General features: G+C 38.8%; 1 protein-coding gene across 7 annotated transcripts in view; it reads left to right on the forward strand.

Annotated features, from left to right (window-relative positions):
* The window catches only part of PHKA1 (phosphorylase kinase regulatory subunit alpha 1), a 142,130-nt gene that overhangs the window by 41,617 nt on the left and 84,485 nt on the right, over positions 1-16,028 (forward strand). For all 7 annotated transcript variants that reach the window (XM_078064893.1, XM_078064894.1, XM_078064895.1 and 4 more), the window contains 4 exons: positions 1,021-1,143; positions 4,318-4,413; positions 5,350-5,457; positions 7,384-7,462. In XM_078064893.1, the coding sequence (XP_077921019.1) occupies positions 1,021-1,143; positions 4,318-4,413; positions 5,350-5,457; positions 7,384-7,462 (406 nt within the window). The remainder of the gene's footprint in view (positions 1-1,020; positions 1,144-4,317; positions 4,414-5,349; positions 5,458-7,383; positions 7,463-16,028) is intronic.

Genomic DNA, 16,028 nt, shown 5'->3' on the forward strand with positions numbered 1-16,028 from the left:
ATCAGTGGATGAGAGTTTAAGCAGAAACAGAATATTTGAATAGTCTCAAAGTATCTCCCTCCCCAATATTTCATAATTACAAAGGGGAAAATCTTTCCTTTGTTAGGTCTTCCTGGCCCCCTTCCATCTCTTGCAGTTGGTTAGTTCTAAACAGAACCTGATCTTGAAAAGTTAACATCCTTCTGTTCCACTTGTCAAAAGTTCTCCATGGAATTATCAATGGAGAAAATTAAGTATTAAAGGGAATGAATGGTCAAGAAGGAGCACTTCACTGGCATTGTAAACGTTGTTTAGGGCTTTTTTTAATCATCGAGCTCAAACTCTTCTGGTCTACTTCCCTTCTTCCACTTTATTCTTTAGCCCTGTTGATTTCTAGCTCTACCAATCTATTAAAATTACACTCTGAAATATCATCAGAATCTCCCAAGTGATCAATCCAATAGCCTTTACCCCATCCTTATTATACTTGACTTCTCTGTCGTACATTACTGTTCCCTACCCCTCCATTTTCTTGAAATTCTTTTCCCATTTACTTTATACAACACTACACTATCCTAATTCTTCTCTTTTTGTTCTTTCCTCACCGAACTATGAGGGTTTACCAAGATTCTGTTCTTGGGTCCTTTGTTCACTGTATGTAGGTGCTACATCTGTAACTTGTGCTTCAAGTGTCACCTCTACAAGAATGATTCCCAAACCCTCATCTCTTGCTGTCCTTGTAAACATTTCTGTTTGTATGTTCTGCTGCTACCTCAAACTTAACAGATATAAAATCACACTCATGTTTATTGTAAATGAATCTCACTTCTTCATATACCTGCCTATGGTATCATTCTTATCCCAGTTCTACTAGTTACAAGTCACATCACAAAGTACTCGCTGAGGGAGGGGGAGTATGTAATGCCCTGCCTTCTCCGAAACAAACTATCAGAAGTGAAAGGCTGTGTTATGAGACCTCCGAACAAAAGACGTATGGCCGACTTTGCAGTGATAAGATAGACTTTTTTGTGTTTTTACCAGGATCCCAGTCGCCTGTATTATGAACCATCTGAGCTGAAGTTATTTGAAAACATTGAGTGTGAATGGCCACTGTTCTGGACGTACTTTATCCTCGATGGGGTCTTCAGTGGCAATGCGGAACAGGTAATATGCCAGAGAAAGAGCTTTCCAGAAGAATGGGTTTTAGTATGTCTTCGTCTTTCAGTTAATGGCTGTGCTGACCCTGTGACCAAATGGAATTCTTCCCTAATAGGGAAGAAACAGAGTCCTCTAGAGTCTTCTAGAGACTAGTACTTGAGGGTACTAGGTTAAGAGTTGGAAGGCCTTTATATTGCCATCACTCAGACTTGGCTTTTAACAAACATAGATAGCAAAATAGCAAGCCCTGTCCACTTGCCTCAGTTGTTACAGGTGCTTGAGTTTACTTCCTGGCTTTGTGTATATATATATTTTAATAAATCTTGGAAATGATGTTCTGACTTTAGCCCCCCAAAACAACAACAACCCATTTATACCTTGTCCTTGCCCCCCAAAACATGGTCATCATCGCTTTTTTGAGCTACATGAATAAAGTAATTTAGAAACCATCATTGGAAAATAGTGAGACTGGGAGATTTGATCAAGGAAGTTTAGTGCCAGGCATTCTACAAATTGGCTATGGTCTAAACTTGGACATAAATCCAACACATTTGGAAGTCACTTATACTTGGCTACATAAAACGCAATTCTGTGTAATTTGAATGCTTTGGCCAATATTAATCTGTAACTGCCAATATGAGTTTAAATAATAGGGTTACACCAAAGTTTCAGGGGCCACAAAGTGCTGTTCTACTCTAAATTTCAGTAAATTAAAGGATATCCCTTTTTGAGAAATCAAATAAGATAACAGTAATAGAAATAACCCACCCTATTTTGACCACCCTATTTTGATTCTGCCATTTTTCTCAGACCTCAAATTCCACAGGATTATTTATCAAAAACTTTTCTTGCTCAAAGAAAGATGTATTTATCAAATGTGCCTACGCCTACTAAGTACAAAGCACATTCAGGTTTTTTGGACTCTGGGGGTGGGGGAAAGAGTTGGGAAATCTGGATTCTTTTTTATTCTTTTTTTTCTGGCTTCCCTCCTGACTCTTTTTTTTTTAAGATTTTATTTATTTATTTGAGACAGAGAGAGAGCACAAGTGGGGAGGAGGGTCAGAGGGAGAGGGAGAAACAGACTCCCCAGTGAGCAGGGAGCCTGACGTGGGGTTCGATCCCAGGACCCTGGGATCATGATCTAAGCCCAAGTCAGACGCTTAACTGACTGAGCCACCCAGGCGCCCCATTCCCTCCCAACTCTTGAGTAGCCCAGATATAGTCATTGACTTCTTCGGATTCTCTGTATACAATGGAAATAGTTTTTCACTCTTCTTTAAAGAAGATGTCTCTAAAGTTGTTTTTTTTTTTTTTTTAATTTCACAGATGAAGATATGCCATAAGCACAAGGGACAGTCAGTTCGGCTATAATAAGACATACATGTTTCTTGAAAATCACCATGCTCTGCATATTTGAGAAATAAAAACTATAGGGCTCCTGGGAAAATGAGGTTGGGACACAACATTTTAAAAGTTTGCCAGAGGGCTCCTGGGTGGCTCAGTCGGTTAAGCATCTGCCTTCGGCTCAGGTCATGATCCCAGGGTCCTGGGATCAAGTCCCACGTTGGGCTCTCTGCTCAGCGGGGAGCCTGCTTCTCCCTCTCCCTCTGTCTGCAGCTCTGCCTACTTGTGCTCTCTCGCTCTCTCTCTGTCAAATAAATAAAAAAAAAGAAGTTTGCCAGAAATACATATAAAACGATAGGAATCTGATAAACACAGCATCATAACTTTATGCATGTGAAATGGTTAAGAAGTACATAAATACCACAGTAAATATGGCACTTGTAGCTTTAAAAAGACCTTAGGTTTGCTCGTGGGTATGTGCACCCTCGGTCCTGCCAGCTCACCTGACGGGCTCCCATGCCCACCACCCTGCGTGCCAGAGGAAGGGAACAAGAAAGATGGCAAAAGAGTGAGGGGAAGGAGAAAAAGAACATAGAGCAGACAGGACGAATACAAAATAAACTGAGGAGAAAGGGGAAGAAATGAAAGAGAAGGGAAGGCACCCAGAGTCAGGCAGCAGCTCAGGAGTGATTATGAACCGGTAGAAGGAGTGTTCCCTGAACTCAGACAAAAAGTTCTAACACGGAATGTGGATGGGTGGGGTTCATTGCCGTCCTGAGGCACGTCCATGTGCGTGTTTTGGGTATTCTTACAGGGGCTCAGTTCAGCTGAGTGTACTCTCAGGTCAAGACTGTGCATAAACACATGTCAAATCTGGGTGATGCTCAAATCATTCCGTCATACATCAGACGCATTGGAATAAATGTGTGCTTTCAAAACGACTGTGATAGCAGAACTGACTGTTTTTTCCACCATAAATTATAGTGGGTTTTTTTTTTCCTTTTTGTGTTTTGGTGTTTGCTTTTTATGTATTACTAATCTAATCTACAGCAAATTGTTAAGCAAAAAATGTGAACTTCACTACAAGAGAAACTTATTTTAGCAGTTAAATTCAGTTTTTAAAGCCAGTACATGTAAAGGCAAGAAGCTGTATTTCAAGTAGTGGATAAAAACAGGCCTGTGGGGCTCCTGGGTGGCTCAGTTGGTTAAGCAACTGCCTTTGGCTCAGGTCATGATCCCGGGGTTATAGGATCAAGCCCCGCATCAGGCTCCCTGCTCAGCGCGGAGTCTGCTTCTCCCTCTGCCTGCCACTCCCCCTGCTTGTGTGCTCTCTCACTCTCTCTCTCTCTGTCAAATAAATAAATAAAATATTAAACAAACAAACAAAAAACAGGCCTGCGGAGGCAGGCTGACTTGGGCTCAAATCTGGGCTCAACCTTACACTTGCTGTGTGATCTTCCACAAGTTCATAACCTCTTTGAGCCTTACTTTTTCAGGAAAAAAGGCTTTAATTGCATATACCTCCTAGGATGGTTATTAAAATTAAAGGTGTTATACACAACTAATGAATCATTGAACATTACGTCAAAAACGAATGATGTATTATATGTTGGCTAATTGAATTTAAATTAAAAAAATCAAATGTGTTAAAGCACACAAAATTTCTAGCATAGTATCTGGCCTGTAATAAGCATTTAGTAAATGCTACTCTCCTTTCTTCTCCCTTTCACCAGGTGAACATGCTCCTTTGCAACAGGAACTTCTTTGGCTACAACCCTCCCTGAGATCCCCAAAGGGAACTCTATAAACTTTTTTCTCCCTTTCTTTTATCTACAGGTTGAAGAATATAGAGAGGCTCTTGAAGCAGTCCTCATCAAGGGCAAAAACGGAGTCCCACTCTTGCCAGAGCTGTACAGTGTTCCTCCAGACAGGGTGAGTTGGACAGTGCCTTAATAACATGGAGCTGGGAGAAGGAGAGCCGGACCTCAACAGGACTGCCTCATTTGAGTCAGACAGTTTTTAATTTTCTGATTTTAATGTTCTAAAACTTTGTCTTTTGGTATAAGATGATGAAAATATGATTTTAGGCCTTTGAAAAGAAATTTTTAAAGCAGTCTCAGGTATTGCGCCATTGCATAGTGAGACAAGAGTAAGACCAAACGTTACAATGCTAGTTTCATGGGCGTATTACTTACCCTCAGACTCATCAAGATGCATACATTAAATACGTAGGGCCTTTTTATATGTCAACCATACCTCAATTTTTAAGAAAAAATTAATTGTTCAGAAATTGATTTTTTTTAAAAGACCAAACCTTAAAGTTGAGAATGATATGGAGTTCAGTAGGCAGAACTAGAGTGGTGTTCTGTGCGAACTCTCAGGATTTGGTGTTCTCTGCTTTGAGGCCAGTAATCTGGGATTGTTTGAGTAGATCAGGCTTGGAAAATGAAGTATGTCCTCATTTCCCCACAATGCCAGTTGGGAGTACCGTTGTTCCTCTTCTCCGTTACGAAGGAGCATTAGCCATGGGAGAGTTGCAGTCTTCCATTCTGGTGGAGATGGATGGAATAAGCTACTAGCAGCATCGGCAGCATCACCTGAGAGCTTGTTAGAAATGCAGATCTCAGGCCTTCCTCCACACCTACTCGGTCAGAATCTGCCTTTGGACAAGGTCCTTAGGTGATTTGTATGTACACACATTTAGAGGAGCCCTTCCCTAGACTGTAGTCATAGTGCTGGACTTTTCAGTGCATTGCATATGTAACTGTTCTATAGGGTATGAGTCACAATCCAGATTCAGCCTTTTTGTTGTCTGGTATCTTTAACCTTCTATCACCTTTTGTGTGGCTTCTTTATCTTTTCTTTTAGGTTGATGAAGAATATCAAAATCCTCACACTGTGGACCGAGTCCCCATGGGGAAGTTGCCTCATATGTGGGGTCAGTCTCTGTACATCTTAGGAAGTTTGATGGCAGAGGTAAGGGGAAACTTCAAGGCTCTTCCACTTTTTTTCTCCTTTAGTCATTATAATAATGAGATTTGTGAGTAGCTCATTAAATCTGGATCTGTCTTTTGCCTTTTATATTCTGCCTTAATTATATATTTTCCTCCAGGTCAGGTCCTCAGAGTGGGAGCAGTGCCAATCCTTGACAAAAATCTTTTCCCCCTGGCAACCATGTCTCTCATACTGCCCAGGGCTTCCTACCTTGACACTACTTGGACCTGCTCTCGGATCAGGGCCTCAATCTGGCCCTTTCAAAACAACCCCCTACCAGTGCCTTGCCTCGTGACTGATGCATGCACCTGTGCTTGGTAGTAATGATGACTGATAATGGATTTAAGTACTAACTTTTTCAAGCAACATAATGTTTCATTATCTAATTGAATAAACTGATAAGATAATTTTAGGCATCATGAAAAGTGGTTGGGAACATCATTGTTTTTAAAAATTTATTGTTTGCGTACTTTTTGCTGTGGGGCTCTTTAAATGTTTTTTATGTTAAATTCGGTTGAAACAGTCTTGTTTTTTGGCTTTTTAAAAAAAGATTTATTTATTTATTTTAGAGAGAGCGTGCAAGCATGGGGAGGGGCAGAGGGAGAGGGAGAGAAGTCCTCAAGCAGATTCCCCGCTAAGCACGGAGCCCCCACACAGGGCTTGATCCCAGGACCCCAGATCATGACCTGAGCCGAAATCAAGAGTCAGATGCTCAATGACTGAGCCACCCAGGCGCCCCTTGGTTGAAACAGCTCTCAGTGAAGCACTTGGGAATTTTGTCCTTAATGCCAGCTTTTTTTGAAATTGTGAGCTATAGTAAGGGTTCTCTTTCTCAAAGTTTTCCAGATTTACTGACAAATCTACTTCCCCATTATAGGTTATTATGGTAAGCTATAACTGAGGCTCCTAGAAGATCCAAGGTGGGACTTAGCTATCCTTTCTGGGTCAGACTCTTTGACCTGTTTATGTATGACTATTTATTTTCTGCAGCTGTTTCTGTTCACTCTGTTTTGGGTTTTTTCTCAGTTTTACTGAGATATAATTGACATACATCAATGTGAATTTCAGGTGTACAGCATAAAGGTTTGATTATCTTTAGTTGATGTTATGAATAATGTAGCAATAATGAGCAGAAAGATCTGTTTAAAATAATCCTGACCTGATGACTTTCTCATTCAATGCTATAAAGAAATTAAATATGTGAAAAAGGAGGAGATGAATGGCATTTTTAAGGGTAAAATGGGTGAGTTCATCCCGTTTCATCAAGGACAGAAATTCAAGTCAAAAGATACCTGCTGGGGCACCTGGGTGGCTCAGTCAGTTGAGCATCTGACTCTTGGTTTCAGCTCAGGTTATGATCTCAGGGTCCTGGGATCGAGCCCTACGTTGGGCTCTGTGCTCAGTGCAGAGTCTGCTGGAAATTCTCTCCCTTTCCCTCTGCTCCTCCCCCTGCCCTCCTTCCCTCTCTCTCTGTCTCTCAAACAAATAAATAAAATCTTTTTAAAAAAAGATATTTGCTGAGCAGGACGTATAGCAGTCACATGAATAAATGAGAAAACAAGACTTCAATTATTGATAATAAGCATTGTGGTCTGATGGTCTAATTATATACATCCAGAGAGCAGGTGGAAGTGTAACTAAAAAAATCTTTGGGCTTATCACTTGTACCTCCTCTGTTTCCAACAAAGAACTTGTGGCCATCACTAGAAATTAATTCCAGATGAAATTAATTTGGATGTGAATTCAGGAGTTCAAACATGTTTTATATAGTGAAGGTATTTTTTTCCTTTCCATACCTGCCTCTCACATGTTATAGGGCAGGTTTTTGACACTGGTATATTGTTTCTCCTCAAACATTAGCTTTTTCTTTGAGAAATAGTAACCTGTCTTTTTATGGTTTTTCTTTAGGGATTTTTAGCTCCTGGAGAAATTGATCCCCTGAATCGAAGGTTTTCTACAGTACCAAAGCCAGATGTTGTGGTTCAAGGTATGGATCCTTATTCCCAGCAGCAGAAACTTTATATTAACGATCTGTTTTGGACCAGTAAATGATGGTGTTATTGTTCATCTCATGGGTTTTGTTAGGCCTCAAAAAGTATACAGTGACCTCGGTTCTTTTTGGCTTCAAGATTGCTATTAATCTTAATCATGAACAAATGCTTAATAAATGATGTTATTTGGCACTCTTAACCACTTCTTACTTCTAGAAACTCTTTTCAGTTGTCATGATATTGTAGCCTTTAGATTCTCTCTGCTTTCTTTCTGAACATTCCTTCTGTGCTTTTTCTGTTAGTATTCCTTTCTTCTCATGCCCTTTTAGTGGTTGTGTACCTAATCTTAAACTGTTGTCTGTCTGTATTTACACTCTGTGTTAGTTTGCTAGTGCTGCCTCCTTCATAATACATTTGCTTCCATGGATCCAGCTATTCCTTCTTTGGAGAGTACTGGAAACCTTTATTTTTTGTTCCTAACAATTAACTTAAATTTTGAGGTATCTACTCTATGCAAAACGCTGGGCTAAGCTCTATAAACATTATAAGAATTCTAGTCCCAATATCTATAAAACATCTTTATCACTGATAGTTCAAATGCAAAATTGACCTCTTTTGTCTCCATCCCATCCTTTCCCCCCTCCCATGAAAAGCAGATCTTTCTACCCTCCTTATCTCTTGTAATGAGCTCACTATTATTTTAGTCTCCTAGGATATAAAGTTCCAAGTGATTTTTGACTCTCCAACGACACAATCCAGTATGGTACTAAGCTCCTATAAAACATCTCTGGTCACTTGACTTTCGGGTTGGTGCTATATGGGAAATAATCCTGTGTATTTTACTCTTCCCTTCCCATGAGACACTTCGTTCTCCTTTGAGGCTTATGCCATCTGGCTGTATTGATCTCCTGGTTGCTCTAATTTATTCATTTAGCTTACAGCCTTCCTCTTCTTCCCCAATTCCTGCCATAGTGCTAGATTTCAGCATCATAATAAGTGCCATCTAACATTTTAGCCTCAAAATTCTTGGATACCCATAATCCTAGTGGCATTTCCCTCCACCTCTGTGTTACCCACTCATTTTGAGGACCAAACTTTGGAACTGTTCCACCTCATATATCTTTGATTCCAGAAAATTCCAGTTTATGGTCATAGCTATGTATTATTTCAGTTTTCCTTTCTACCCATGGCACTTGTCTCTATTTTCTCTGAGTCTGCTCTTCCCTATTTGCTGATCATTTAAATATCTTAATCACCCATGCACCATAATTCTACTACACCCACCAGAAAAATCATAGCCCCACATCAATCTTACAGTCTGCATTTTCTTTTTCTACTAAGTTTTTTATTTTAATTCCAGTATAGTTAACATATAATGTTATATTAGAATCGGATGTACAATATAGTGATTCAACCATCTTATACATTACTCAGTGCTCATCATGATAAGTGTACTCTTTAATCCCCATCACCTATTTCAACCATCCCCCCCCACCAACCTCCCCTCTGGTAACCATTAGTTTGTTCTCTATAATTAAGGGTCTCTTTCTTGGTTTGTCTCTCTTTTTTTTTTCCTTTGCTTTTTGTTTTATTTCTTAAATTCCACATATGAGTAAAATCATATGGTATTTCTCTTTCTCTGACTGACTTATTTCATTTAGCAGTATACTCCCTAGCTCCATCCATGTTGTCACAAATGGCAAGATTTCATTCTTTTCTATGGCTAAATAATATTCTATTGTATATATACACACACATATATATAATGGAATTATATATGTGTATATACATGTATATATATATGCATATATATAATGAAATTATACATATGTATATGTTTAATGGAATATTATTCAGCAATAAAAAAGAATGAAATCTTGCCATCTATATATGTAAATATATGAAATCTTGCCATATATATGTGTATACCACCTCTTCTTTATATATTCATCTATCAATGGACATTTGGGCTGCTTCCATATGTGGCTATTGTAGATAATGCTGCCGTAACATAAGGGTGCATGTATCCCTTCGAATTAGTATTTTTATATTCTTTGGTTAAATACCCAGTACTGTGATTACTGGATCATAGGGTATTTTTTTCTATTTTTAACTTTTTAAAGAAACTCCATACTGTTTTCCACAGTAGCTACAGCAGTTTGCATTCCCACCAACAGTGCAAGAGGGTTCCTTTTTCTCTACATCTCAACAGCACTTGTTACTTATGTTTTTGATTTTAGCCATTCTGACAGGTATGAGGTGATTATCTCATTGTAGGTTTGCCTTGCATTTCCCTGATGATGAGTGATGTTGAACATCTTTTCATGTGTCTGTTGGCCATCTGTATGTCTTCTTTGGAGAAAGGTCTGTTTATGTCTTCTGCCCATTTTTTAATTGGATTATGTGTTTTTTGGGTCTTGACTTAGATCAGTTCTTTATATATTTTTATACTAACCCTTTATCAGATATGTCATTTGCAAATATCCTCTCCCATTCAGTAGCTTGTCTTTTAGCTTTGTTGATTGTTTCCTTTGCTGTGCAGAAGCTTCTTATTTTGATGGAGTTACAATAGTTTATTTTTGCTTTTGTTTCCCTTGCCTCTGCAGACATATCTAGAGAGAAGTTGCTATGGCCTAGGTCAAAGAGGTTGCTGCCTGTGTTCTCCTGTAGGATTTTGGTGGTTTCCTGTCTCACATTTAGTTCTTCAATCCATTTTGAGTTTATTTTTGTGTATGGTGTAAGAAAGTGATCCAGTTCCATTCTTTTGCATGTAGCCGTCCAGCTTTCCTAGTACCATTTATTAAAGAGACTGTCTTTTTCCCAATGGATATTCTTTCCTCCTTTGTTGAAGATTAACTGACCATATAATTAAGTTTATTTCTGAGTTTTCTATTTTGTTCTATTGATCTATGTGTCTATTTCTATGCCAGCACCATGCTGTTTTGATCACTACAGCTTTGTAATACAACTTGGAGTCTGGAATTGTGATACCTCCCATTTTGTTTTTCTTTTTTGAGGTTGACTTGCCTATTTGGGGTCTTTTGTGGTTCCATACAAATTTTAGGATTGTTTGTTCTAGTACTATGAAAAATGCTGTAGGTATTTTGATAGGGATTGCATTAAATCTATAGATTGTTTTGGATAGTTAAAATAGATATTTTAGCAATATTTGTTCTTCTAAACCATGAGCATGGAATGTCTTTCCATTTCTTTGCATCATCTTGAAATTCTTTCATCAGTGTTTTATGGTTTTCAGAGTACAGGTCTTTTACCTTTTTGGTTAGGTTTAGTCATAGATATTTTATTGTTCTTGGTGAAAGTGTAAAAGGAACTATTTTCTTGATTTCATTTCCTGTAGCTTCATTATTAGTGTATAAGGATGCAACAGATTTCTGTACATTGATTTTGTGTCCTGCGACTTGTCTGAGTTCATTTATCGGTTCTAGTAGTTTTTTGGTGGAGTCTTTAGGGTTTTCTTTTTTTTTTTTTAAAGATTTTATTTATTTATTTGATCGAGAGAGAGAGAGAGAGCACAAGCAGGGGGAGCAGCAGGCAGAGGGAGAGGGAGAAGCAGGCTCCCCGAGGAGCAGGGAGCCATTATGTGGGGTTTGATCCCAGGACCCTGGGATCATGACCTGAGCCAAAGGCAGTAGCTTAACCAACTGAGCAACCCAGGCACCCCTAGGGTTTTCTATATAGAGTATCATGCCATCTGCAAATACTGTAAATTTTATTTCTTCCTTACCAATTTGGATGCCTTTTATTTCTTTTTGTCATCTGATTGCTATAGCTAGGACTTCCAGTACTATATTGAATAAAAGTGGTGAGAGTGGACATCCTTGTCTTGTTATTGACCTTAGGGGAAAAGCTCTCAGTTCGTCCCCATTGAGGATGATGTTACCTGTGGGTTTTTCATAAATGGCCTTTATTATGTTAAGGTATGTTCCTTCTAAACCTATTTGGTTGAGGGTTTTTATCATGAATGAATGTTGTACTCTGTCAAATGCATTTTTTGCATCTATTGAAATGATCATATGGTTCTTACCCTTTCTCCTACTGATGTGATGTATCACATTGATTGATTTGCGAATATTGAACCACGCTTGCATCCCAGGAATAAATCCCAATTGATCATGGTAAATGATCTTTTTAATGTATTGTTGGATTTGGTTTGCTAGTATTTTGTTGAGGATTTTTGCATGTATATTTATGAGAGATATTGGCCTCTAGTTCTCTTTTTTTGTGGTGTCCTCATCTGGTTTGGGTATTATGGTGATACTAGCCTCACAGAATGAATTTGGAAGTTTTCTTCCTCTTCTAACTTTTGGAATAGTTTGAGAAGAATAGATATTAACTCTTCTTTTAATGTTTGGTAGAATTCGCTTGCGAAGCCCTCTGGTCCTGGACTTTTTGTTTGTTGGGGGTTTTTTTGTTACTGAGCAGTTTCATTGCTGGTAGTTGGTCTGTTCAAATTTACTTTTTCTTCCTGCTTCAGTTTTGGTAGGTTATATGCTTCTAGGAATTTATCCATTTCTTCTAACTTGTCCAATTTGTTCGCATATAGTTTTCCATAATGTTCTCTTAACAATCCTTTGTATTTCTGTGGTGTCAGTTGTTATTTCTCCTCTTTCCTTTCTGATTTCCTTTATTTGAGTCTTCTCTCTTCTTTTCTTGCTAAGTCTGGTTAGAGGTCTATCAATTTTGTTGATCATTTCAAAGAACCAGCTCCTGCTTTCATTGATCTGTTCTATGGTTTTATCAGTTTGTATATCATTTATTTCTGCTCTAATCTTCATTATTTCTTTCTGTCTGCTGGTTTTGGGTTTTGTTTATTCTTCTTTTTCTAGCTCCTGTAAGTGTAAGGTTAGGTTGTTTAATTGAGATTTTTCTTGGTTCTTGAGGTAGGCTTGTATTGCTGTAAACGTCCCTCTTAGAACCATTTTTGCTGCATCCTGAAGATTTTGGACCATTGTGTTTTCACTTTCATTTGTTTCCGTGGAATCTTTTATTTCTCCTTTGATTTCCTGGTTGAACCATTCATTGTTTAGTAGCATGTTATTTAACCTCCAAGTACTTACGCTCTTTCTAAATTTTTTCTTGTGGTTGATTTCTAGTTTCACAGTGTTGTGGTCAGAAAAGGTACCTGGTATGATTTTGACCTTTTTAAATTTGTCGAGACTTGTTTTGTGGCCTAATATGTGATCTGTTCTGGAGGATGTTCCATAGGCACTTGAAAAGAATGTGTATCCTCATGTTTTAGGATGCAGTGTTCTGAAAATATCGTTAAATCCATATGGTCCAGTGTGTCACTTACAACCACTGTTTCCTTGTTGATTTTCTGTTTGGATGAACTGTCCATTGAAGTAAGTGGGGTGGTAAAGTCTCTTACTATTATTGTATTCCTATAATTAGTTCCTTTATGTTTGTTATTAATAGTTTTATGTATTTGGGTGCTCCAATGTTTGATGTATAAATATTCACAATTGTTATATCCTCTTTTGGATTGTCCCCTTTATTATTAAATAGTGTCCTTTTTTGTTGCTTGTTGCAACCTTTGTTTTAAAATCTAGTTTGTCTGATACAAATATTGTTACCCCAGCTTCCTTTTGACCTCTATTTGCATGATAAATGTTTCTCTATCCCTTTACTTTTAATCTGCAGGTGTCTTTAGGTCTGAAAGGAGTCTCTTGTATGCAGCTTATAGAAGGGTCTTGTTTTTTATCCATCCTGTCACCCTAAGTCTTTTGATTGGAGCATTTAGTCCATTTACATTTAAAGTAATTATTGTTAGATATGTATTTATTGCCATTTTGTTACTTGTTTTGTGGTGGTGGTTGTAGTTTTTCTCTGATCCTTTCTTCTCTTCTTGCTTTCTTTCATGGTTTGCTGCCTTTCTTTAGTGATATACTTGGATTCCTTCTCTGTATTCTTTGCATATCTATTAGTGGTTTTGGATTTGTGATTACCATTAGGTTTGTATATAACATCTTCTGCATATAGCAGTCTATATTAAGTTGATGGTTGTTTACGTTTGAACCCATTCTTTATTCATCTCCCCACCATTTTAGGTATATGGTGTCATATTTTACATCCTTTTATTTTATGAATCCCTTGACTGATTTTTACAGAAATACTTATTTTTACTGCATTTGTGTTTTTTACTTTTCATACTCTCACTTATGGTCTTTCCTTTCCGCTCCTTTCTTGTAGGGCTGGTTTAGTGGTCATGAACTCCTTTAGTTTTTGTTTGTCTGAGAAACTTTCTCTCTCCTTCTATTCTGAATGATAGCCTTGTTAGAGTAATCTTGGCTGAATATTTTTCCCTTTCAGCATTTTGAATATATCATGCCATTCTCCTCTGGCCTGCAAAGTTTCTGCTGAAAAATCTGATAGCCTTATGGGGTTTCCCTTTGTATGTAAATGTCTTCTCTCTTGCTGCTTTTAAAAATCCTTTTTTAATAGTACTTTTTGCTATTTTAATTAGTATGTGTCTCAGTGTAGACTTCCTACGATTGATTTTTTATGGGGATCTCTGTGCCTCCTGGATGTGGATGTTTCCTTCTCCAGATTAGGGAAGTTTTCAGCTATTATTTCTTCAAATAAATTTTATACCTCCTTTTCTCTCTTTTCTTCTTCTGGGATCCCAGAATGTTATTACCTTGATGGCATCACTGAGTTCCCTAAGTTCCCTAAGACTATTCTAAGTTTGTATAATTTTTTTTTCTTCTCATTTGCTCAGCTTGGTTACTTTCCATTACTCTGTCTTCCAGGTCATTAATTCATTATTTTACTTCCTCTAGCCTGCTATTTATTACACCAAGTGTATTTTTAATTTCCGTTATTGTTTTCTTCATCTCTGATTGGTTCATTTTTTATCTCTTTGTTAAAGGTCTCCCTGATGTCCTCCACTCTTTTCTCAAGGTCAATGAGTATCTTTATGATCATTACTTTAAATTCTCTATCAGGCATACTACTTATATCTGTTTCACTTAGATGTCTTGCTATAGTTTGGTCCCTTTCTTTCTTTTGTGACATATTCCTCTGTCTCCTCATTTTGTCTACTCTCTGTGTCTGTTTCTGTGTTAGGAAAATCAGCTACTTCTGTTGCTCTTAATGATAATAGCCTTATGAAGAAGAGGTCCTGTAGTGCCCTGCAGTGCAATTTGTCATTCCCAAGGACCTCGTGCTTCAGGGAGTATCTCCTGTGTGTGCTGTGTATGCCCTGCTCTTGAGTCCTGGCCTCTTTTTCCTTCAGTCCAGTTGTCTGCAGAGGCTCTCTTTGCCTGTTGTGGGCAGTGTTTGCTCCTCAGCTGGGTGAGGCATGTTTTAACAAGGTGTGCACCTGTCAGCTTACAAAGTGAGTCCTGCCACCACCACTGGAACTTCAGTCCCACAGAACATGTGGATTGGAGATAAGGTGTTAGTGGGGTTTGCACCTGTGTTCTGGGGGAGGGGACTTGCAGCACCATGATGGAGGCCGGCGTGACTGGAAAGGGAGGATCTGCCCAAGCACGGGAGTGACAGGGTTTGGTGTAAGCAAGTTAGTTAGCAAGTTTCAGCACTGTGCTGGTTCCTGTGCAGGTGTCCATGTGTTTATGCTGAGGGGTGGAGGAGGGAAATAGTGCCTGCCAGCTCCTTTATTCCTAGAGGGGTCTCCCTGCGATCCCTTCCTCTCCAGGACATGCTCTGAGAGGAGTAAATAACTCTCCCTCCCATCTGCCCCCAGCATTTTTCAAACTGCTGCTTCCACGCTGTATCTCTGCTGGCTCTTTTTCCTGTAGCCTCTTAAAGGGCAGGGACTCCACTTCCTAATGCCTTCTGGGTTCTCCCAGAACCAAGATTGCTGATTTTTAAAATTCCAGGCTTTAAGTCCTGCTGGTTGTAAGAATTCACAAAATTCGGCCCCTCTCACTTCCAAAGCCAAACGTTATAAGGATTCATCTTCCTTGTTCAGGCTCCCCGGTGTATAGTCTGTTTTTTGCCTTTCTTTGTGCCACCAGCTTCCTCCCCACTGCAGATGGCCATGGTCCATTTTGCTCCCAAACTGCATCTCCATCCTTCCTGCTTTCTTCAGTGTGGCCTCTTCTCTACCTTTAGTTATGGAGTTTGTTCTGCCAGTCTTCAGATCGTTTTCTGGGTTATTTACACTGCTGAGTGTTATCTAGTTGTATGTATGGGACGAGGCAAGCTGAGGGTTCTCCTCTGTCATCTTCCCAGCCTCTTCCAGTCTGCATTTTCTGATCCTGTACCTGGCCTGCTAAAACTACTAGAAAAAAATCACACAAAGGAGCAGATGGTAGCACTGTAATTCTGCAGTCTCCAACTCAACTAGACTCACAGTGCCTCCTGCTGGTCCTTGTTCTTACTGTTACTCAGCATTTTCATTCTTTTCGACCACTATTCCAAACCTGTTTTCAACCCCATCCATTACTTTCATCCTCTTTCTTGGCCTGCTACCAAGGTTAGATATCTTAATCTAGCTAGATAATCTTAATATTCTGATTGTTGTCAGTTTCCCAGCCCCCCACCACAATCTTACTTATATTTTCACTCATCCTTGTC

Source organism: Halichoerus grypus, chromosome X (assembly GCF_964656455.1).
Source record: "Halichoerus grypus chromosome X, mHalGry1.hap1.1, whole genome shotgun sequence".
NCBI lineage: Eukaryota > Metazoa > Chordata > Mammalia > Carnivora > Phocidae > Halichoerus > Halichoerus grypus.